The 23,412-nt window shown below is 45.1% G+C and overlaps 1 protein-coding gene across 1 annotated transcript in view; it reads right to left on the bottom strand.

Annotated features, from left to right (window-relative positions):
• Nucleotides 1–23,412, bottom strand: part of SETD1A (SET domain containing 1A, histone lysine methyltransferase) — a gene marked incomplete in the record, with an annotated part of 96,569 nt that overhangs the window by 66,561 nt on the left and 6,596 nt on the right. The window contains 5 exon segments of the mRNA XM_073635764.1: nucleotides 3,311–3,495; nucleotides 3,866–3,972; nucleotides 4,059–4,329; nucleotides 5,790–5,888; nucleotides 19,504–19,656. Of these exon segments, the coding sequence (XP_073491865.1) occupies nucleotides 3,311–3,495; nucleotides 3,866–3,972; nucleotides 4,059–4,329; nucleotides 5,790–5,888; nucleotides 19,504–19,641 (800 nt within the window).

The following is a 23,412-nucleotide window of genomic DNA, read 5'->3' as shown; positions in this document are numbered from 1 at the left end:
ATGGGTTCGGCTCTATTTTACCAGGGGCAAATCTCTCTGTATTGGATTAGCAAATTCTAATATAAACAGAGAGTGGATATGCCGATCAAGTAGCGCCACAAAAAAAATAAATAAATAAATAAATAATCAGGCTCCTTTCACATTCCCAGTGCAACTCTGGAGGGCAACTCTGGTTGCGATTTTGATTCAACTTTACATTCTCTGGATCAAAGTTGTACCAAAAGTAGTACAGGCACATTTTCAAAGTCGCAGTGATTTGAATGGGTGCCAATAAAAAGAACGGTGCGCGATTTGTCATGCAACTTTGATGTCCAAAGTTGCATGACAAATCGCACAAGAATGAATGGCCTCGAAATGTACTGCATGTGCACTCTGCTGCAAGATGAAAAAAGTCATAAATCTTTCAGCAAACTGCTTAATCGCTGTATAAGGAAGGGGAAGGCTTGATTATTATTTACTAGTGTTTACTGGTGTGATTGGCTCACAGCACACAACCACTGCGATTGGCTCCTCAGATTTTGCCTGCGATTTGTCCAATGACAGCATAATCATAGGCAGTGCAAGTGGAATAACCAGCAAACACATGTACATTTTAACCTGTTGCTTCCTGCAAAACACATGTTCGGAGGCATAAGGATGGGCTTTAACACCCACACATGTGTTGCTGGGCAGCCAATGTTTCTGTGCTGAGAGCACACTCCCAGCACAGAAACTGAGCAATCAAAGACAGCTCTCGGTCTAGACTAAAGATAGGTAGCTGGCAGGACCGGCTTCCCCATCCTGAGACCACTGTGTGGTGCCTTCCAGTGCACTGCGATAAAATGCTTCATGTCCATGTCAGCTGTGTTGCAGTGTGAAGGGGGGGGGGGGGGGACATAAGGCACTTAGAAAGTAATGCTTTTCTTGATTCGTTGTTACCACCACAGGCTCTGGGAAGATATGCCCAATTGGCCAAACTTCAAGGTTGTAGAGGAGAGACTCAGGGTAGGTAAGCAATAGGCTCCCACAGCTGTCAATTTCTTAAGAAGGGGGAGCAGTGTGTAGCTTGCTGAGCACTATGTGTTTGAATGGACAAACACAGCACCAGCTGGGAGCGTGCATGCACAAGCGTCTCTTTAGCAGCCAGCTAAGCTAAAAAAAAGACACCTTCACACAGGAAGACAGGGGTAGAGGTTCTGGGACCCGTAAAAATAACCAAGATGCATTTTCAAGGAGGAAGACTATACATATTATGCAACTTTAAACTTCCCTAACTAAAACATAAAAGCAAATATTTAATATCACTTTAACACAAGGTCAATTTAATTGAAGTTTCACTGTGTGTTAGAAAGTGAAGCTACCAAATAGAAGAATATATATCTCTTAGGAACACCACTGCTGAAACCACAGCACTGAGTTCACGGGTCTGCACACTTACCATTGCCATTATGAGGGGCTCCCAACATCTGAGCAGAGTTCTCGGGTCTGTACACCTGCAGTGCCTATTATGAGGGGGTTTCAAGCATCCCTGCACCCAATTCCCAGGTCCGTAACCTTCTGTACCAATAATAATGAGACGCTCCCACCATCCCTGCACCCAGGTCTGTAACCTGCTGTAGCCATTATGAGGTGATCTCACCATCCCTGCTGGATTTATCAGTTAGGCCCCTTTCACACTGGGGCGGTGGGGGCGTCGGCGGTACAACAGCGATATTTTTAGCGCTGCTGTACCGTCGTTCTTGCAGCGGTATTCGGCCGCTAGCGGTGCGGTTTTAACCCCCGCTGGCGGCCGAAAAGGGGTTAAAATCTCTCGTACAGCGCGGCTATAGCCACGGTATTGCCGCGGTATAGCCGCGCTGTCCCATTGATTTCAATGGGCAGGAGCAGTTTAGGAGCGGTGAATACACTGCTCCTTCACCGCTCCAAAGAATCGGTTTGCAGGACTTTTTTCACCATCCTGCCAGCGCACCGCTTCAGTGTGAAAGCCCTCGGGCTTTCACACTGAACAAACAGCGGAGGCTGTTTAGGGGCCCGTTGCAGGCGGTATTTTTAGCGCAATACCTCCTGCAAACCGCCTCAGTGTGAAAGGGACCTTATGGAGCAAGATTAGAACACACCATATGCCAAACTGGGCAGAATCACAGCAAGGATGGCACAGATGTCTCACACTGAAGAAGATCTCAAGAAATCCATGTAACTTTCTCTACTTTAAAGCTGATCTCCATGTTTCCTTTCACTTTAAAGTGGTTGTAAACCCTTTACAACCACCTTATACTACAGGCAAGCCTATAAATAAGGCTTACCTGTAGCTACACTGGTTATCTCCTAAACCTGCACTGTTTAGGAGATATCCCTGTATTTGCATGTGCCAATGTCACCGGCACATGCGCAGTTAAGCAAAGGGACGTACATGCCCTTGCTTCAGTTAGACTGTGCCGCTACCGGCGGCTCCTGCGCGCATGCGCGGGAGTGTCTTCACAGCGGCTCCGGCCAAATCACAGCGTCGGAGCCCCAATACCCGGAAGTAACCCCCAGGAGAGATGTCGGCCGCCGGATCGGTGAACGAGGACCGCTGCGGGGGCTTTGATCTCAGGCAAGTAATTCATAATAAGCTAGTATTCTATGCATACTAGCGCATTATGCCTTTGCAGGGTTTTTTTTTTTGGAATTTTTTTTTAAGGGTTTACAACCCCTTTAAATAGTTAGTTTAAACTAAGCTGGTCCACACAAACAATTTCCTTCACTAAGTGCTGCACTGACTCTAAGCACTGTATGTACTGCAAGTGTCTTCAGGTCCCGGTCCTTCTCACACCCAGAACAATGCAGAGTCAGTCTGAGCAGCGTTCAGCCATTCTTTGGCAGCTGTATATTCTGTGAATACAAAGCTTCCTTTGTTTGGCTGAGAGAGTGTGATGTCATCAGCACACCCCTGCTCCAATCAGAGGAAGCTTTGTATTCAGTCGCAGAATACAAAGCTGCCTATGAATGGCTGAGCACTGCTCAGACCAACTCTGCATTGTTCCGGGTGTGAGACGAGAAGTCTGGACCCAGCACTGTGTACTTTATAGCTAAAGCTAAATGCAGTACATACAGTGCTAAGAGACACTGCAGTACTTAGTGAATGAAAGAGTTTGTTTGGACCAGCTTGGTCCAAACAAACTAGTTAAAGTGAAAGGAAACATGGAGATCAGCTATTAAGTAATAGAACTAATTTATTCATTAACAAAAAAGGTAAAAACAACACAGGTCAACGCCCTTTGAAGCACTAAATTTCATTGCAAGCACCTAGAACGCCCTTGTGTGAAGTTTGCTGTGGTTGTGGCCCCTGTACCTGCTGGAGTAGGCAGAGTCCTGAGAGAAGGGGGTGCCAGATCTGGGAGTGTACGGGGTGCCCTGGGAGGAGGACAGGGATGGCGTATACTGGCTGTACAGAGATCCAGAATCTTGAGACGATGGGGTCCCGTTTCCAGGTTGGAAAGCAGTGGTGTCGCTGGACAAGCGCCTCCGACTATCAGCCTAGAGATAAAACGGATTATTACAAATCAGCGAGTAATTCTTCCTGGCGAGACATGCTGGTAAACTGCATTAAAGCCCAAGTTTAGTTAAAAATAACATAATCAGCACAAGGAACATAAATTTACTGTTATAGTATGACGTGCCCCTTCTTTCAAAAGACATTTTCTTGAAAAAGCATGCCTACCTCTTCCTACCCAATACATAATCCTATTGACCAATCAGGCTAAGCTTTAGGGTGATGGATCAAAACATATGTAAAGGGGAGGCTTCTGCAGGTAAGCGAACTAGGTTTATATACTTCATATCTGCTGAACAGGGTGATGAGGGAGTGCAGGGAAGAGACGAGTCCGCGGAAGATGGAATTTCTCACCTGTTCGGGCAGCAGCCTCTCTTGCGCCCATCTACCACTGGTGGGAACTGTCTGGGCATTGTAGGAGCCACTCACAACTAAGTCGTAATATTTTTTCCGCTGTTGACCTGTCAGAGACACAATATTTCCCGGTTACATAAATCATCATAGAGGACATCCTCCCAAAATCAACAACATTCTCTTCTATGGTTACCTAGCAGGTCGAGCTCAGCATGCACGATGTTGCCCATCACGGATGTGTTGTGAAGGTGAGCGACGGTCTCCTTGGCTGACCGAGAGCTGGAGAAGAGGACCTTGGCCAGGCCGAGGTGTTTGCGGGTCTCTGGATGCAGCAAGATCTCCACCTCTTCCACGTTCCCAAATTTGCGGCACATGTCTGTCAGGAAGGGCTCGCGGATGTTGTCATTCAGATGGGCAAACGTGACCTCTTTCTGGGGAAGCTGTCCGATGTAGAACTTATCGTACTGGTGGGAGAGAGGAGGAGAGATTAAAGCTTGCCTCTGGCCTTCCCTTTAGTCTTGCACAGTTGTACCAGCTCCTCTCCTGGACTGAAATTGCCAACTCAGATTTCACTGCACACTGTGAGCTTCTCACAATGTGCATTAGAAGTTGCAGCAAGTCAGTGGGCCAGCCACATTTCCTGGCTGGAGGGCGTCAAGCATCATATAATCCTTTCCAGCCCAACCTGACTGTTCATTGCTCTTCCCTTTCAATCACTGGATTTCAGCATCACATGTGGATACCACCAAGAGTGGTCGGCATGCCACTGCGGCCTTCCTAGGAAAGTCCGCTCCAGCAAGCATTTTGATAGTCACATAACACCTCCCAAGATCCGCCCACTGCTTGCATCAATAATAAGGGTTCTTGAGAGGTGTGCTGCGGTAGGGTGCAGTCATGTTTTCAAAAAGCCATGTACAGCACCCAGTCAGCCCCTCCGACCAGCAGAGGAGTGAAGAAGACAGCACAGCTGGGCTGCTGACATGAATTTTCTCAGCTGTAGTTTAGCAATAAGCCTGGTCACCTCCCTGCCCCCTGCCTGGAACTAGACAGTGATGCATCCCATTATCTTGCCTCCTTCTGTCAGTGTGGGAAATACCTGGAAAACCAGTGAGTTGATAAGTCAGCAGAGAGCACAGAATGGTATCAGTTACATTGTTCGCAGGTTTCTTTGTTGACTACACAACCTCCCCCCTTCCCTTTCCCCCATGGTAATGGAGAAGAGGGGAGGCGTTTTGTAATCCGGACACACTGGGGTTGATTTATGAAAACTGGAGAGTGCAAAATCTGGTGCAGCTGTGCATTGCAGCCAATCAGCTTCCAACTTCAGCTTGTTTAATTAATCGCTTGCCGACTGCATCACTTAGCTGTAGGGCGGCAGAACGCCTCTTCTGTGCCAGAGCACGTACCTAGTACGTGCTCTGGCACTTACAGGTATGTGCCGTTTTTTTAGTGAGTGTGCTGTTACCAGCAGCACATGCGCGGGAGTGACGTCATCGCGGCTCTGGCCAATCACAGCGCCAGAGCCCGTGATACCCAGGAGTAACTCCAGGAGCGATGTCGCCGGCCAGTGCTGTGTACGGGCACCGCAGCGGGGGCTTCGATCACAGGTGAGTATTAGATAATAAGCTAGTATGCTATGCATACTAGCTCATTATGCCATTGTCTTTTAGGCCTTTTTTTTTTCTATGTGGGTTTACAACCACTTTAACTGGTAATTGCCAGCTTTTCTTTTTTTTTTTTTTTTTTTTTTTTTTTTTTACATTCCAGCTGTCAGTGGGGGAATCCCTCCGACAGTTGAAAGAACTGAGCCTGAAAGTATCAGTTTCAGGTATCGGAACATTGCAGTACCGATATTGGCAAAAAATGCTTAGTATCGGTACCGATACCAGTATTGGTGTAACCCTAATATCAAGTCGCCCATTACCTTGAATTTGGGGATGGGAAGGGACACTTCTCGTGGTTTACTCCACATACGTTGTGGCCGAGGGTCCCGCACATCTCCCAGTGGAAGAAACGGTCCATCCTGGAGGTCAGAAGAAAAGAGAAATTAGTATAATCCTATAACTGGTAAAAGCCATTATTTATAGTCTGACATGATGGACCTTTATTTTGTGAATCACCTTCCCCACTTCTGCCCAGACACAGACTTTATAGAAGAGTCAAAATGTTGTAAAATAGGACTGTGGGGGACTTTAGAGTGTAAGCTTCTCCAGTGCAAAGATGGACACGACTGGTTTAGAAATCTTCTAGTAAATTTTCAGGCCTTACAACACTGCTCAGCGCTCATATGCAACCCGAGTCACATATGATCATAAACCATATACAGCAATGTGACAGAAATAAATATAAAAATTAAATAACATGAACACAATAAAAAAAAAATATATATATCTCTACAATATAAAAGCAGCCGCTGTATATCAAATACATGAAAGAACACACAAAAAGTAATGAATAAAATCCAAGAACACAGTCTTATAAAGCATCCAATACTATAGCCGCGCTCCTGTCAATCATTACGAAACATGACCGGCATTCATATGTTGACCATATGAGAAATTGATAGCTGACACTTTGTGATTTAAAAAGTCTCTTTAAAACGGTGGTTGATCCTAAGGTTCCATGCACATTGGACTTAAAAAAAAAAAAAACAAAACAAAAAACATGTTGATTCTACAGGCGTTTGATTTTTTTTTTACCTGCCTCTAGAAGCACTTCTATTGTGTTCTATGTGTCTTTACACATTATGACTACTATAGGCGTTTTCTGTCAGGGACGTTCAGAGGCAGAAAAAAAAAACCTTCTCTATCACGTTTTCTGGAGAAGTTTAGGAGTTGGTAAAAACATCAGTCTCTCCTAAACTCCTCTTATCTCTTTTAAACGTCAGGTTTCAATGCTTTTTTTTTTTTTTTTTACACTAAAAAAAAAAAAGAGAGAGAAGGTGTGTTGTCACTGTACATCATTTCCTGGCTTTACAAGAAGTATCTTTTGACCCCGTCCATCGTCTCCATCTTTCTAGGAGAGAGCCACACGTTCAGACGTGACCAGGAGGGAGGTCACACAACATCAGTTGATTGCAGCTGTGCAAGGACATGCCAACCTCTGGGATAAAACTCACCCAGATTATAAAGACAGAATTATAAATCATTCATCCTGGGAGGAGATAGCGTGAACTGGAGAACCCTGAGTATTCGGAAGAGTAGAATTGAAGAGTGGAGTGGCATGGCGAAGTTGTAATGACGAAACGCGTCAGAGCGCAACGTGAGCGTGTCACTGACAGAGGCACAACCAGCGCAATCGGCGTGGCGGATAGTTGGTAAAAAAAAAAAACCTTTGAAAAACGCACTTACAATCAATAAAACAATCCAAGCATTTAGATAAAAAAAAAAAAAAAAAAAAAAAAAGTGTCATCACCGGTCGGTAGGGGAATCCACCACCCCGACTCGGACTAAGTCATAATGACGAAACGCATCAAGACGCAACGTGTGCGTGTCACTGACAGGGTGCCACAACTAACGCAATCAGTGTGGCTGATAGTTGAATCCCCTACTGATCGGCGATAATGCTTTATATCATAATGCTTGGATTGTTTTATTGATTGTGAGTGTGTTTTCAAAGGGGTTTTTTTTTTACCAATAAAAGTGGTTAAACGGGAGTTTTTCTTTTGCATGATTGACTATCCACAGAGTGACCTGTAGCTCTAGCTACCCCCGGAAAACAGATGACACTTTTGATCACTAAAGGCTTGTGATATTCCTCATGATGGGGAGTTCGAACCCCTAGGTCAGTGATGGCGAACCTCTTGGCACCCCAGATGTTTTTGGCACTACATTTTCCATGATGCTCAAGCACTCTGCAGTGTAGTTGAGCATCATGGGAAATGTATTTCTAAAACATCTGAGGTGCCAAGGTTCGCCATCCCTGACCTAGGGGAATGTGACCCACGTGGTGTAGATCTTGGTGTATGGTGCACGCTATTCAACATCGATTAGGATCAACCACCTTTTCAAGGAGACTTTTTAAATCAAAAGTGTCAGCTATCAATTTTTCATACGGTCAACATATGAATGCCGGTCATGTTTCGTAATGATTGACAGGAGCGCCACTATAGTATTGGATGCTTCATAAGACTATTCTTGGATTTTATTCATGACTTTTTTGTGTGTTATGACTGGTTTAGAGTTCATTGTACAGCACTGTGGAATAAGTCATTGTAATGGGAGATAAAGAGTGCAAGCTCATCTGGTGACTTGTGTTTACCTTCAAAACTGATGTCTAGTGGATAGAGTGTAATTGGATGACCACTAAAACCTCCATTATTTTTACCACCTTCCCCCAAAATACTACAGTCCCAATGTATGGAGCTTTATGTGGGGAGACTGGCTGGCACGCAGTGAACAGGGCATATATACTGTACACCTCACAGGTAGTGCCAGCAGTAGATTTGGGTGTGGATGTATCATTTGCATAGGATGCAGATCTCCATTCTGGTGTGGCGCTCTGATTTTCCTCACTGTAAAGAGCAGAGAGTGATAGAAACATAGAAGAGTGACGGCAGAAAAAAAAAAAAGACGACCAAGTTGTCCATCGGGTCCGCCCCCTTCAATCCCCCCCCCCCTTTTTTAAATTTATAGACTTTTCCCCACCCCCCAATTTATACACTTTTTTTTTTTTTTTTTTTTTTGTGCGAATATAGATCTAGGTTTGTCCCATGCATGTTTGAATCCACTTACCATCACATCACCAGCTCATGGGCACAGCACTCTGAAAAGGACAGCATACTGTATATACAATAGTAGCTCCCATGCGCGGGAATGACGTCATCTTAGCTCAGCCATTCAAACAGCCAGGGGCTTCCGCCGGAAGACCGCGTGAAGATGAAAGCCCTTTCAGGGGTGACAGCGCGCCACTGGAGGGTTTCACTTGAAGGGAAGTCTTGCATAGTGTGCTAGTACATTGTGCCATTGACTTGCATGGGGGGGAGCTTTTTTAATTAATTTTTTTTTTTTTGTATTCAGCCTTTACTACTACTTTAATGTGGACTTTAAAGTGCAAGTATTTAGAAATATTTGTGAAGAGGCATTACCTTGAAGAAAAAAAAAAAATAAATAAAAAAAGTAAAAAGGCGACCTTTTATCTACAATTCTGAGGGATATAAGTGCCTTGAGACCGATAGTTGTACATCTGTAGTAAGAGACCTAGGGTACTGCTGACTGACTGCTAGTCTCACCAGATTTGGGAGTGAGATTTATTGATGTCATTACTAGGCTCCTCACGGTTCTCCTTGCTGGAGGGGAAGCCGTACCTGGGAACCTGCAATACAAGGATCTCCCTTCTTCCGCTTCATCCACACCATGCTTCCTGAATAAATTTCCTTTCCAACTTTTAAGGGGGACAACATAAGGAAAATGCCCCTCTCTACCAAGATGACTGGAAGGGAAAGGTCAGCTGCAGGGTGACCACAAGCAACACTGGTGATTAGTCTTTCCCCCCTCTCCGTTTCTATTACTTCAGAGTTCAGGAGCTCTTATAGGGCCTATGCTAAGTCAGCACACAGCATGCATTGCAAGATGCTCTTTCCAACACCAGCCTCCCTCATGACTTCTCTCATTCCTTTCCAAAAAAAAAAAAGACACACCCACCACGTTACAAGACTTAAAGTGTAAGTAAATCCCCCTATTGTTTTCAGCCGAGGAAGCGGACATCTTTGCCTCCGTTTAATCTACAACTGCCATGATGCTGCACATGTAATCAGTTATGACACCAGCCATTGGATGGTTTGACAGTTTGGTTGAGAGCACAACCAATGGGAGCGTTACATTTTTTCCTGCATGTGCCAGAAATGAAACTGTTTTATGGATGGGTTTACTCCTGCTTTAAGGTAGTATTAATCCTTTCGCTGCTACTGGCATGTCAGTCATTGAGAGCAGCGCGGGGGCGGGGGGGGGGGGGGGGGGGGGGGTTATTTTACACACGTTTTCAGCTACTACAGAGTGTGTGTACATCTGACAAGCTGGATTTCAGGTGGAGGCAATTCAGCAACTGTGCGCTCAGGTGGAAATGACCCCCCCAATAGTATGATTGTCGCTCCATTAACATCAGTGGAAACCAAACAAACACTCATGTCACCGCACATGCCAGGGTGAAGGCAATAATCGTAGGGCTATTTGCAATTAACTAAAAAATTATTACCTGTAGGGGCTTCCAGAGCATCGCTTGTGGAATATTTATTTTACTGAAGTTTGTGGTCAGTGCACACCATTTAAAAGGTTTTGACATGTTGGGTATCTTTTTTCTCGGCACAACCTCATCTTTTATATTTTACTAAAAAAATTGGGTAATAAAAAATGCGTATGTGTGCCCTAATATTAAAGTGGCTCTAAAGGCTTAAGGGTTTTGTAACCCATCCCCCCCCCTAAAAAAAAATAAATAAAAATAAAAAGGAAGGAAGGAAGGAAGGAAGGAAGGAAGGAAGGAAGGAAGGAAGGAAGGAAGGAAGGAAGGAAGGAAGGAAGGAAGGAAGGAAGGAAGGAAGGAAGGAAGGAAGGAAGGAACTAGCTCCTGGTCCCTACAGCAGATTAAACAGCACAGTGCTTGTGCTGTCTAAACTGTAAAAAAAAAAAAAAAAAAAAAAAAAAAAAAAAACCTGGCTGATCCTGACAGTTCCTGTGTCCCCCTTTCTATAATGACCACAATAATCATGGCTACTGAGTCCTGATTGCCGTGGTCAGTTTGCATGCCTCCATCATCCGCAGCTCTCCTATGTCCTCCTGTCTTCCTCTCCTCCTCCCTGCTCCATGTACCTGTGTCTGTGCCCCCCCCCCCCCCCAGCCTGTGCCTCCCCCCCCCTCTCCTGCCGCTGTCAGGAGAGAATGAAACCTTTAAAAAAATGTCACTGCCAGCCCCTCTCTTGTATCCAGCCATAATGCACCATTTAAGTATTTTTTTTTTTTAAAAAAAACAAAGCTCCCAAAAACATTTTTCAGACATCTTGAGGCTGGTCATGTGACTCCAGGCCACTCTAAACCTCCAAACCAGGGTTACAGTGGGAGGGGCTCAGCGGCCAGCACGGCAGTCACGTGACGTCCTGGCTGACGTCAGAGGGACATCTCGGCCCCTCCCACTGTAGCCCTGGAATGAAGGTGTAGAGTGTCTGGGAGTCAGGTGACCGGCCTGAAGATCTCTGAAAGAAAGTATTTAGGCGGCTTCAGTTTAAAAAAAAAAAAAGAAACAAAAAAAAACAAAACACTTACACTGTGCATTATGGCTCAGTACATGAGAGGGGGTGGCAATGACATTATTTAGTAAGGTTACAAACACTTTACGTTTATTTGAATTTAATAAATCATTGCATAAGTGTTGTGCAACATAAAAAATTGGACCACCATTTTATTCTCCAGGGCCTCTGCTTTCAGAAAATAAATATCAGGGGGGGGGGGTTATTAATCTTCAAGTCTAAAATTATTTTTTTTTAAATGTGCTTGAGCAAAAAAATGAGTCTGGCAACGAAAGGGTTAAACCCTCATCTTTATGTGCAGGAATCTATTCAGGACTATTAGAAAAACAAAGTAGAACTTCAGTCATTTTTTCATCTTTCCATCTATTAAATCTTCTGCCCTTGTTGTGGTTTTAACTTTGGATAGTAAAACATTTTTTTTCTGTCAGTAAATCCCTTATACAGCCCACTTCCTGTTTCTTGTCTGGTCATTAGCCTAGGCTTATGACATCATGGACAGCTCTCTCACTCTCATGAGAGTTTGCCAGGAAGGGAGGGGGGGATGAGTCATAAGAGGGCCAATGAAGAATGCAGAGCTGGAGGTGTGCCTTTGTGTGTCTGTGTAAATCCAGGAAGTGAACAGGCAGCAGCTTCAGCTGCCCACAGTTAAAATGGCTGCAGCCAGACTTAGTGGAGGGAGATTTCTGCAGCTTATTTGGCAAGTACAGAATCACAGTATATATAAAATAATATGCAAAGTGGTTGGAGGGAAGCTTCAAAATGGCAAAGATGTTTTTATTACAAATTATGTGAGCGGACTGCAGTTCTTCTTTAAACACAGAGTCCCCCCCCCCCCCCAAATTAAATTCATATTTAATTGCATTTAGAAGCTGTAAAATGCCATTCACCTCCGAATCTGTCAGTTCAGCCTTCCTGTATTTTCAGTTAACTGTACACATCACGGCCTTGTCACATAACCCCCAATGTCAGGGCTAAGGCCCGGTTCACACTGCTGCGATCGATTGCAGACATCGCATGTGATTCGCAGCGCACTGCTGCTCACATCACATGCGATGTCTGTGCGATGCGATGTCAGCCATACAGATAGTATGGCTGATATCGCACCGCATTCGGTCCAAACACGCACAGGACCCCTTTTTTTGTTCGGACCAGAATCGGATCGCACGGGTGTTCACACCTGTGAGATCCTATTCATGTCCAAACCGTCAGTTCGCAGTGCGATATGCATGCTGAACTGGGGGTGTCATTAACATTGTATGACACTCCCCAGCAGTTCGAATATGGCAGTGTGAACTACCGTGCGAGTGGTGTGCGATGCAGTGGATTTGCAGGGTTCTCGCATCGCACCAGTGTGAACCGGGCCTCAAATGTTATATATTACATGCCTCGGGAGGAGGGGCAGGGGTTGGCTTGCAGTCCTAGGATTTAGAGAGGCCTGCGATTCTGAGCCTGGAATCGGGAGTGCGCCCATAAGGGTGGCTAGGGCAGAGCTCCATGGGACCCTGAAAGGCAGCATAGCCATCGAAAAAGTCCAAATTACAAAAAGAGTGACAAACTTCAAAAGAACCGCAACTAGCAAACACTTAGGGACAGTTCACACCACATGCCGTCCAGTGCGTTTTTTTTTTTTCTGCATCAAAAACGCATGGAAAGTAGGTTATATGGTTTTCAATGGCATAGTTCACACCAGTGCTTGCAGTTCCAGTGCGTTCCAGTAAAAAAAAAAAAAAAAAAAAAAAAAAAAAAAAGGTAGAACATGCTGCATTTTTCTGCACTGGACTGTACTGGAACGCTGTAAAACGCATCAAAAACGCACCTAAATTCACCAAAAACGCACTGCAACACACTTGTCCTTATTTAAGGTTAAGAAAAAAGAGGGGGGCGGGGGGGAGAACATCAGGAGGCAGAGCCAACTCATAAGTTCCTAGAGGAAGTCTGTATTTGCATATTAGAAGGCCCCAGGTTTAGGGGAGTCATACCAAACACCACACTAAACACAGAGTCACTTTACTACCATCATGTAAATAACAATCTTCCTACCCAGACCGTGCATTCTTCTACACACACAGCTAATGTCCCCACTGCCTGCCTTCCTTCCTTGGTATTAACAAGGTACTCCGGTTATATTCATTCACATAAAAATCAGATTTCTAAGTTGTTTATTTTACAACACAGTGAGGGAGATCACCCTTTGCATTTTTAAAAGCAGCGTTGTCATCCTGTGCGGTGGAGCCCTGACATACGCCGAGGAGGAGCAGGGTTGTCACTGCTGATAAACCCCCCCCCCTCCCTCTCTTCCAATCAGAACTTCAGCTCACTTCCTCCAAATACAGAGTGACCTCTTGGATCCCTCCTCCAGGGTCTGATAGGGGGGCTGTTCAGGTTTTCACTCTGAGACGTCAGGAGAGAATTACAGTGCCCCCCAGAGGAAGACAAAGGGAATGCAGCTAGAACGGAGGACTTATTTTAACCCCTTAGTGACTGAGTGTAAAACAAAAATGTTAAAGTGATTGTAAAGTCTTTGTCTTCCCCCCCTCCCCCTTTAAAAATAACAAGCTGTTATATTTACCTGCTCTGTTGCAGTGGATTTGCCCAGAGTAGCCCAGATGCTCCTGTTCTCGGGCCCCTATTTCTGTGCTCCTGGCCCCTCCCTCCTGCTCAGTGCCCCCCACAGCAAGCAGCTTGCTATAGGAGCACCCAAGCCGAGTCACAGCTCCCTGTGTCCATTCAGACATGGAGCCCTGACTCGGCCCCACCCCTTCTCTGCCCTGATTGGCTAGTTGACTGACAGCAGCTGGAGCCAATGGCGCCGCTGCTGTGTCTCAGCCAATCTAGAATGAGAATCTTGGGTGGCTGAGACACTTGTAGACATCGCTGGACAGGGAGAGACTTCAGGTGGGTATTAGGGGGAGCTGAGGGAGGCTGTTGCACACCTAAGGCTTTTACTCTTAATACATAGAATGCATAAAGATAAAAAAAAAAACTTCTGATTTTACAATCCCTTTAAAGACTGAACACAGTTTTGCAATTGACAAGTGTTAGTAAAACCGTACATATCACCACAACTACTTTGTGCATCCAGGTGGATTATAATGTGGGGGGGGGGGGGTTTCAGGACAAATTAGGGTTTCTTTTCGTGGTAAATTATATTGGATATCTGACATTTTTTTAAATGTTATTATCAAAAGGAAAACTGGCCCAAAATAGTCATCAAAAAATTCTAAATGTAGGTGTATATTTCTTGCTATTACTATAATTTACCACCAAAGAAAAACCCCAAATAAATTCTCCTGCTCCTGGGGATCACAATATCATCACATGCGTATGTTAGTTGTTGTTTGTACCCGTAGTACAGCCCAGAAACAAATAGTGTGCATTTTGCTGTTTTTTTTTTTTTTTTTTTTTTTTAAGAACTTCAGCACCGGAAGGTTTTACCCCCCTTCCTGACAAGGCAATTATTTGCGATACGGCACTGCATTACTTTAACAATTTTAACAATTGCACGGTCGTGAGACACCCTACCCAAATAAAATTGATGGTTCCATCGTCTTCTTGGACACACACACAGGTCCCAGAAGGGGGGGGGGGGGGAAGGAGGACACAAAAAAACAAAAAAAAAAGTGGAAGTGACGTACCTCGCTGCGGCACCATGGACAAGAGAACATACCTTGGAACTCCACTTTAAAGTAGAACTATTGGCAAAACTCCCCCCCCCCCCCCATTTTGGATAGAGTAACATGGGTTATAACCCCCGTTAGATTTATTTATTTTTTTTTTGCCATCTGTGTCCCATTGCGGTGAATTCCCTTTACTTCCTGTCCTATAGCCACAACAGGAAATAAGGCAATTCCTTGGGGACCCCCAAGTCCCCATTGGAACATTTCCCCTCTATTACTTTTCTAGGGACAACCCAAAATTTGGGATTTTTTACTTTCAGTGACAATGGTAAACAGAACAAATAGAGAGGCTGGATCTCACTAATGGGGGCACAGACAGCAACAGGGATTCCAGTGTAGGCAAAGAGATGAACCTGAATGTCACTGCCTACTTCTGGGTTGGGTGGAGGCAAGCACGCCCCCCGCCCAGCACTCTCTGTGATAATACACACTGGGAACCTGTCGGCACGTCCCAGCCAACGATCCATGGCCGGGATCTGCCGACTGACTGTGTAGAACCACAGCCCAGAGCTCTGTATTGACAAACAACACAGAGCTCTGTACAGAGAAAACAATCTCTCTGTATCCTATCCCTGCAGGGATGAGAAAGTTAGAGATCCATTAGTAAAAGCAGCACGTTGTACACACATATTTAACCCCTTCCCAACCAGTATCATTAGTACAGTGACTGTGTATAGTATTATCACTGTATTCATGTCACGGGAGAGGCCAGTGGCAGAGGAAGGAAGGAAGGAAGGAAGGAAGGAAGGAAGGAAGGAAGGAAGGAAGGAAGGAAGGAAGGAAGGAAGGAAGGAAGGAAGGAAGGAAGGAAGGAAGGAAGGAAGGAAGGAAGGAAGGAAGGAAGGAAGGATAAGGATTTTCCAGTATACATACAATATTAGTTTGTAGACACTAACTTTTACGCAAACCAATTCATAAACACTTATTGGGATTTTTTTTATTTACTAGACATGTAGCAGAATACATTTTGGCCAAAAAAAAAAAAAAATATTTTTCTAGATCTTTTTATAGCAGAAAAAAAAAAACCAACGAGAAAATGTTTCACAATTCAGTTTTTTTATTAGATCGCAAAAAAAAAAATAAAAAAAAAAAAAAAAAAAAAAAAAATGCAGTGGCGATCAAATACCACCAAAAGAAAGCTTTACCCGTTATGCAGTGCTGAATAGCAAAAAAAAAATGGCCTGGTCATGAAGGTGGTAAAATCTTCTGGAGCTGAAGTGGTTAATCCCCTTCCCATCCGCTCTATACTTAAAAGACAGTGCAGCTCTCCAGTTCTGGGAGGGTGTCCACGGACGTCCGCCCAAAACTGCACCTCCCACATTCCCCCTGGGACGCACATAAGGCACTCTCTGTGACCATTGTGTCCATTGGACACAGCTGATAAAAGATAAGCCTCATCACTGCCCATCAATGTGGCCTCATCAGCGCAGCCCCACTCCTTGCCCATCAGCGCAGCCCCACTCCTTGCCCATCAGCGCAGCCCCACTCCTTGCCCATCAGCGCAGCCCCACTCCTTGCCCATCAGCGCAGCCCCATCAATATAGCCTCATAAATGCCCATCAGTGAGACCCCATTAGTGCGGCCTCATTGTTGCCGCTTATCAGTGCCAATCAGTATCACTTATCAGTGCAGCCCCCATCATTGTCCATCCATAAAACACTATCAGTGCCAATCTGTATCACTTATTAGTGCCACCCCATCAGTGCCCATCAGCGCAGGCCCATCAGTGGGGCCTCATGAGCCCAGCCCCATCTTTGCCAACAAGTGGGGCGTCATGAGTGCAGCCCCATCATTGTCTATCCGTGCAGCACCATCATTGCCCGTCAGTAAAGCACCATCAGTGCCACTTATCAGTGCAAATTAGTATCGCTTATCAGTGCCGCCCCATCATTGCCCATCAGTGCAGCCTCATCGTTGCAGACCCATCAGTGCAGCCGCCTCATCATAGCTCATCAATGCAGCTCCATCAGTATCACTTATCATGCCAGCCTCATTAGCGCGGCTCCCTCATCAGTAAAGAAAAAAGGAACAAACACCCGCGCAATGGGATACGTGCAATGGAATAAAGTATTGTTGGAACTGCTGCCGCTACCAATTACTTCCACTAGGTGGAGTGTAATATGAGAAAAGAAAAAAAAGAGGTAGATATGGCGCCGTTCCAGACCTGATGGATTCAGGTGTATGCTACTCCCTTAATGGGAGGAAGGTATTGAGTGAGGAAAAAATATAGATGCTGCCTATTCAATGAGTGTAAAAATATATACCCTGTTTCTCCTAAAATAAGACCTAGCATTATTGTCGGTGATGGCTGCAATATAAGCCCTACCCTCCAAATAAGCCCTACCCTGTTTCCCCGAAAATAAGCCCTACCCTGAAAATAAGACCTACAAGGACTTTAACTAGGGCTTATTTGGGGGGTAGGGCTTATATTGAAGCCATCGCCGACAATCACGCTAGGTCTTATTTTAGGGGAAACAGGGTAGCTATCCAAAAAGATGTAAAATAATATAAAATAAAGTGCAATATTCATGTAATTAATAACATAAATCGGTGGTGTAAATTTAAAGTGCAAATGTGAACAGGTGAACTTATTAATATATACAGTTGAATTATAAGGTGCTTTTAGTGCCGGTGAAAAAATCCGCCTTGATTCTGGTGGATATTCCAATGGGTAAACATTCAGTGCGTGCCTTAATCCGTGCTCTTATAGTGACTGCACTCACCAGATCCTTCTCCCCCCTCTTGGGGTCTCACACATCCACAGTATATGCCACTGTGTAGCAATGCGGGATAACACAGGGTAACTCCGTCCTTAGCGTGGACTCCTCTGCTGCCAGGACATTGCTGGAAGTGGCAGCAGAGGAGTCCACGCTAAGGACGGAGTTACCCTGTGTTATCCCGCATTGCTACACAGTGGCATATACTGTGGATGTGTGAGACCCCAAGAGGGGGGAGAAGGATCTGGTGAGTGCAGTCACTATAAGAGCACGGATTAAGGCACGCACTGAATGTTTACCCATTGGAATATCCACCAGAATCAAGGCGGATTTTTTCACCGGCACTAAAAGCACCTTATAATTCAACTGTATATATTAATAAGTTCACCTGTTCACATTTGCACTTTAAATTTACACCACCGATTTATGTTATTAATTACATGAATATTGCACTTTATTTTATATTATTTTACATCTTTTTGGATAGAGATATATATATATATATTTTTTTTTTTTTTACACTCATTGAATAGGCAGCATATATATTTTTTCCTCACTCAATACCTTCCTCCCATAAAGGGAGTAGCATACACCTGAAGCCATTAGGTCTGGAACGGCGCCATATCTACTTCTTTTTTCTTTGCTCCCTCATCAGTGCCAATCAGTATCAATTATTAGTGCCGCCTCATCATTGCCCATCAGTGCAGCCTTATCAGTGCAGCCTTATCACTGCAGCGTCATCAGAGCAGCCTCATCATTGCCCATCAGCAAGGCCTCATCAGTGGCCTCAACAGTGAAGCCTCATCATTACCCATCATTGCCCATCAGTGAGGCCCCATCAGTGAATCATCATTGACCATCAGTGCAGCAGCCCCATCAGCACTCATCATTGCCACCTATCAGTGCAGCCTCATCAGTGAGGCCCCATTAAAACAGCCCCATCTGTATTGGTTATCAGTATCCATCATTGCAGCCTCCTCATTGACCATCAGTGAAACCCCATCAGTGCGGCCTCATCTGAGCAACTCCATCAGTGCAGCCTCATCAGTATCGCTTATCAGTGCAGCCTCTCAGTGCCCAATCAATGTAGCTTCATCAGTGCGGCCCCATCAGCTCAGCCTCGTCATCACAGCCTTGTCAGTGCCCATCAGTGTTGCTCATCACTGCAGCCTCATCATCGCAGCCTCCTCATCAGTGCCAATCAGTATCCTTTATCAGTGCTGCCTTATCAGCTGCCCCATCAGGGCAGTCATATCAGTGGCATCATCAGTGAAGCCTCTCTCAGTGCCCACACTGCAGCCCCATCAGTGAGGCCCTGTCAGCACAGCCTCATCAGTGCCCCCTAAGGGCAGCCCCATCAGTGCCGCTTTTCAGTGCCCCTCATTGCAGCCTCATCATTGACCATCAAAGAAGCCCCATCAGTGCCACCTCATCAATGCTAATCAGTGAGGCCTCAATCTGTGCAGCCTCATCGGTGCCAATCAGTATCCCTTTCCAGTGCAGCCCCATCATTGCAGCCTTATCAGCGCCCAACAGCGCAGCCTCATCATTGCCCATTAGCGCAGCCCCATCAGTAAACCCTCATCAGTGCCGCTGATTAGTGCGGTCTCTACTTTGAGAATCAATGCAGCCCCCCAGTGCCCATCAATATAGCCCCATCAGCGCAGCCTCGCCAGTGCCCATCAATGTAGCCTCATCAGTGCAGGTTCATTAGTGCCCACTTCATATGGATACAGTGTTGAAGGACCGCACAACTGTCAAAGTACGACAGCTCTGAAAGCAAAAAAATTGGCCTGGGCAGGAAAGGGGTGAAATAGCCCAGTATATAGGTGGTAAGTGCTGCTATCCTGGCAGCCTTGGTCAGGTCCAACGATCTCACCACTGAATGTAGGAGGTCCTGTATTTGGTTCAGATCACACGGCCTGCAGAAGCTCTCCTGGTCCTACAGAAATCATCATGTCACAAGCAGGCCCTCTGAGATGACAGCAAGCCCCGCCCCCCACTTACGGTAATGTTGAAGTGGATCCCATCATAGCGGTAAACCTTCTGACTGGTCCGTGTCCCAGGAAGAGCCGGATCCAGAAGAAGTTTGTAGCTCCTCCACTGAAAGCCAGTTCCTCGGTGACTGTCACCCTCAGGCTCCATCTGGGGACATGGGACCTGAAAAACCAGACGAGACCCTCATCACCATCACTGCAACCATGGGAGGTCTCTCAGTATATAATCCTATGTGTATATAGCTCAGCACTCTCCTGGGAGGTCTCTCAGTATATAATCCTATGTGTATACAGTATCTCACAAAAGTGAGTACACCCCTCACATTTTTTTAAATATTTTATTATATCTTTTCATGTGACAACACTGAAGAAATGACACTTGTCTACAATGTAAAGTAGTGAGTGTACAGCTTGTATAACAGTGTAAATTTGCTGTCCCCTCAAAATAACTCAACACATAGCCATTAATGTCTAAACCGCTGGCAACAAAAGTGAGTACACCCCTAAGTGAAAATGTCCAAATCGGGCCCAAAGTGTCAATATTTTGTGTGGCCACCATTATTTTCCAGCACTGCCTTCACCCTCTTGGGCATGGAGTTCACCAGAGCTTCACAGGTTGCCACTGGAGTCCTCTTCCCCTCCTCCATGATGACATCACGGAGTTGGTGGATGTTAGAGACCTTGCGCTCCTTCACCTTCCGTTTGAGGATGTCCCACAGATGATCAATAGGGTTTAGGTCTGGAGACATGCTTGGCCAGTCCATCACCTTTACCCTCAGCTTCTTTAGCAAGGCAGGGGTCGTCTTGGAGGTGTGTTTGGGGTCGTTATGTTGGAATACTGCCCTGCGGCCCAGTCTCCGAAGGGAGGGGATCATGGTTCCCTCAATGAACTGTAGCTCCCCAGTGCCGGCAGCACTCATGCAGCCCCAGACCATGACAGTCCCACCACCATGCTTGACTGTAGGCAAGACACACTTGTCTTTGTACTCCTCACCTGGTTGCCGCCACACACGCCTGATACCATCTGAACCAAATAAGTTTATCTTGGTCTCATCAGACCACAGGACATGGTTCCAGTAATCCATGTCCTTAGTCTGCTTGTCTTCAGCAAACTGTTTGCGGGCTTTCTTGTGCATCATCTTTAGAAGAGGCTTCCTTCTGGGACGACAGCCATGCAGACCGATTTGATGCAGTGTGCGGCGTATGGTCTGAGCACTGACAGGCTGACCCCCCACCACTTCAACATCTGCAGCAATGCTGGCAGCACTCATACGTCTATTTCCCAAAGACAACCTCTGGATATGACGCTGAGCACGTGCACTCAACTTCTTTGGTGGACCATGGCGAGGCCTGTTCTGAGTGGAACCTGTCCTGTTATACCGCTGTATGGCCTTGGCCACCGTGCTGCAGCTCAGTTTCAGGGTCTTGGCAATCTTCTTATAGCCTAGGTCAGTGATGGTGAACCTTGGCACCCCAGATGTTTTGGAACTACATTTCCCATGATACTCCACTACACTGCAGAGTACATGAGCATTATGGTAAATGTAGTTCCAAAACATCTGGGGTGCCAAGGTTCACCATCACTGGCCTAGACCATCTTTATGTAGAGCAACAATTCTTTTTTTTTCAGATCCTCAGAGAGTTCTTTGCCATGAAGTGTCATGTTAAACTTCCAGTGACCAGTATGAGAGAGTGAGAGCGATAACACCAAATTTAACACACCTGCTCCCCATTCACACCTGAGACCTTGTAACACTAACAAGTCACATGACACCGGGAAGGGAAAATGGCTGATTGGGCCCAAGTTGGACATTTTCACTTAGGGGTGTACTCACTTTTGTTGCCAGCGGTTTCGACATTAATGGCTGTGTGTTGAGTTTTTTTGAGGGGACAGCAAATTTACAATGTTATACAAGCTGTACACTCACTACTTTACATTGTAGCAAAGTGTCTTTTCTTCAGTGTTGTCACATGAAAAGATAGAAGAAAAGATTTACAAAAATGTGAAGGGTGTACTTACTTTTGTGAGATAATGTAGCTCAGCTCTCTCCTGGAGGTCTCTCAGTATATAATCCTAGGTGTATATAGCTCAGCTCTCTCCTCAGTATATAATCCTAGGTGTATATAGCTCAGCTCTCTCCTCAGTATATAATCCTAGGTGTATATAGCTCAGCTCTCTCCTCAGTATATAATCCTAGGTGTATATAGCTCAGCTCTCTCCTCAGTATATAATCCTAGGTGTATATAGCTCAGCTCTCTCCTCAGTATATAATCCTAGGTGTATATAGCTCAGCTCTCTCCTCAGTATATAATCCTAGGTGTATATAGCTCAGCTCTCTCCTCAGTATATAATCCTAGGTGTATATAGCTCAGCTCTCCCCTCAGTATATAATCCTAGGTGTATATAGCCCTCTCCTCAGTATATAATCCTAGGTGTATATAGCTCAGCTCTCCCCTCAGTATATAATCCTAGGTGTATATAGCCCTCTCCTCAGTATATAATCCTAGGTGTATATAGCTCAGCTCTCTCTCAGTATATAATCCTAGGTGTATACAGCTCAGCTCTCTCCTCAGGATATATTCCTAGGTGTATATAGCTCAGCCCTCTCCTCAGTATATAATCCTAGGTGTATATAGCTCAGCTCTCTCTCAGTATATAATCCTAGGTGTATATAGCTCAGCTCTCTCCTCGGTATATAATCCTAGGTGTATATAGCTCAGCTCTCTCCTCGGTATATAATCCTAGGTGTATATAGCTCAGCTCTCTCCTAGGTATATAATCCTAGGTGTATATAGCTCAGCCCTCTCCTCAGTATATAATCCTAGGTGTATATAGCTCAGCTCTCTCTCAGTATATAATCCTAGGTGTATATAGCTCAGCTCTCTCCTCGGTATATAATCCTAGGTGTATATAGCTCAGCTCTCTCCTAGGTATATAATCCTAGGTGTATATAGCTCAGCTCTCTCCTAGGTATATAATCCTAGGTGTATATAGCTCAGCCCTCTCCTCAGGATATATTCCTAGGTGTATATAGCTCAGCCCTCTCCTCAGTATATAATCCTAGGTGTATATAGCTCAGCTCTCTCTCAGTATATAATCCTAGGTGTATATAGCTCAGCTCTCTCCTCAGTATATAATCCTAGGTGTATATAGCTCAGCTCTCTCTCAGTATATAATCCTAGGTGTATATAGCTCAGCTCTCTCCTAGGTATATAATCCTAGGTGTATATAGCTCAGCTCTCTCCTCAGTATATAATCCTAGGTGTATATAACTCTCTCCCCTCAGTATATAATCCTAGGTGTATATAGCTCAGCTCTCTCCTCAGTATATAATCCTAGGTGTATATAGCTCATCTCTCTCCTCAGTATATAATCCTAGGTGTATATAGCTCAGGTCTCTCTCAGTATATAATCCTAGGTGTATATAGCTCAGCTCTCCCCTCAGTATATAATCCTAGGTGTATATAGCTCATCTCTCTCCTCAGTATATAATCCTAGGTGTATATAGCTCAGGTCTCTCCTCAGTATATAATCATAGGTGTATATAGCTCAGGTCTCTCCTCAGTATATAATCCTAGGTGTATATAGCTCAGGTCTCTCTCAGTATATAATCCTAGGTGTATATAGCTCAGGTCTCTCTCCTCAGTATATAATCCTAGGTGTATATAACTCTCTCCCCTCAGTATATAATCCTAGGTGTATATAGCTCAGCCCCCCCCCAGTATATAATCCTAGGTGTATATAGCTCAGCTCTCTCCTCGGTATATAATCCTAGGTGTATATAGCTCAGCTCTCTCCTCGGTATATAATCCTAGGTGTATATAGCTCAGCTCTCTCCTCAGTATATAATCCTAGGTGTATATAGCTCAGGTCTCTCTCAGTATATAATCCTAGGTGTATATAGCTCAGGTCTCTCTC

The sequence above is a fragment of the Aquarana catesbeiana genome, linkage group LG06 (genome assembly GCF_042186555.1).
Source record: "Aquarana catesbeiana isolate 2022-GZ linkage group LG06, ASM4218655v1, whole genome shotgun sequence".
Classification (NCBI taxonomy): Eukaryota; Metazoa; Chordata; class Amphibia; order Anura; family Ranidae; genus Aquarana; species Aquarana catesbeiana.
Note: the sequence above shows the minus strand (reverse complement) of the source record. Positions and strands in the feature narration are given on the sequence as shown.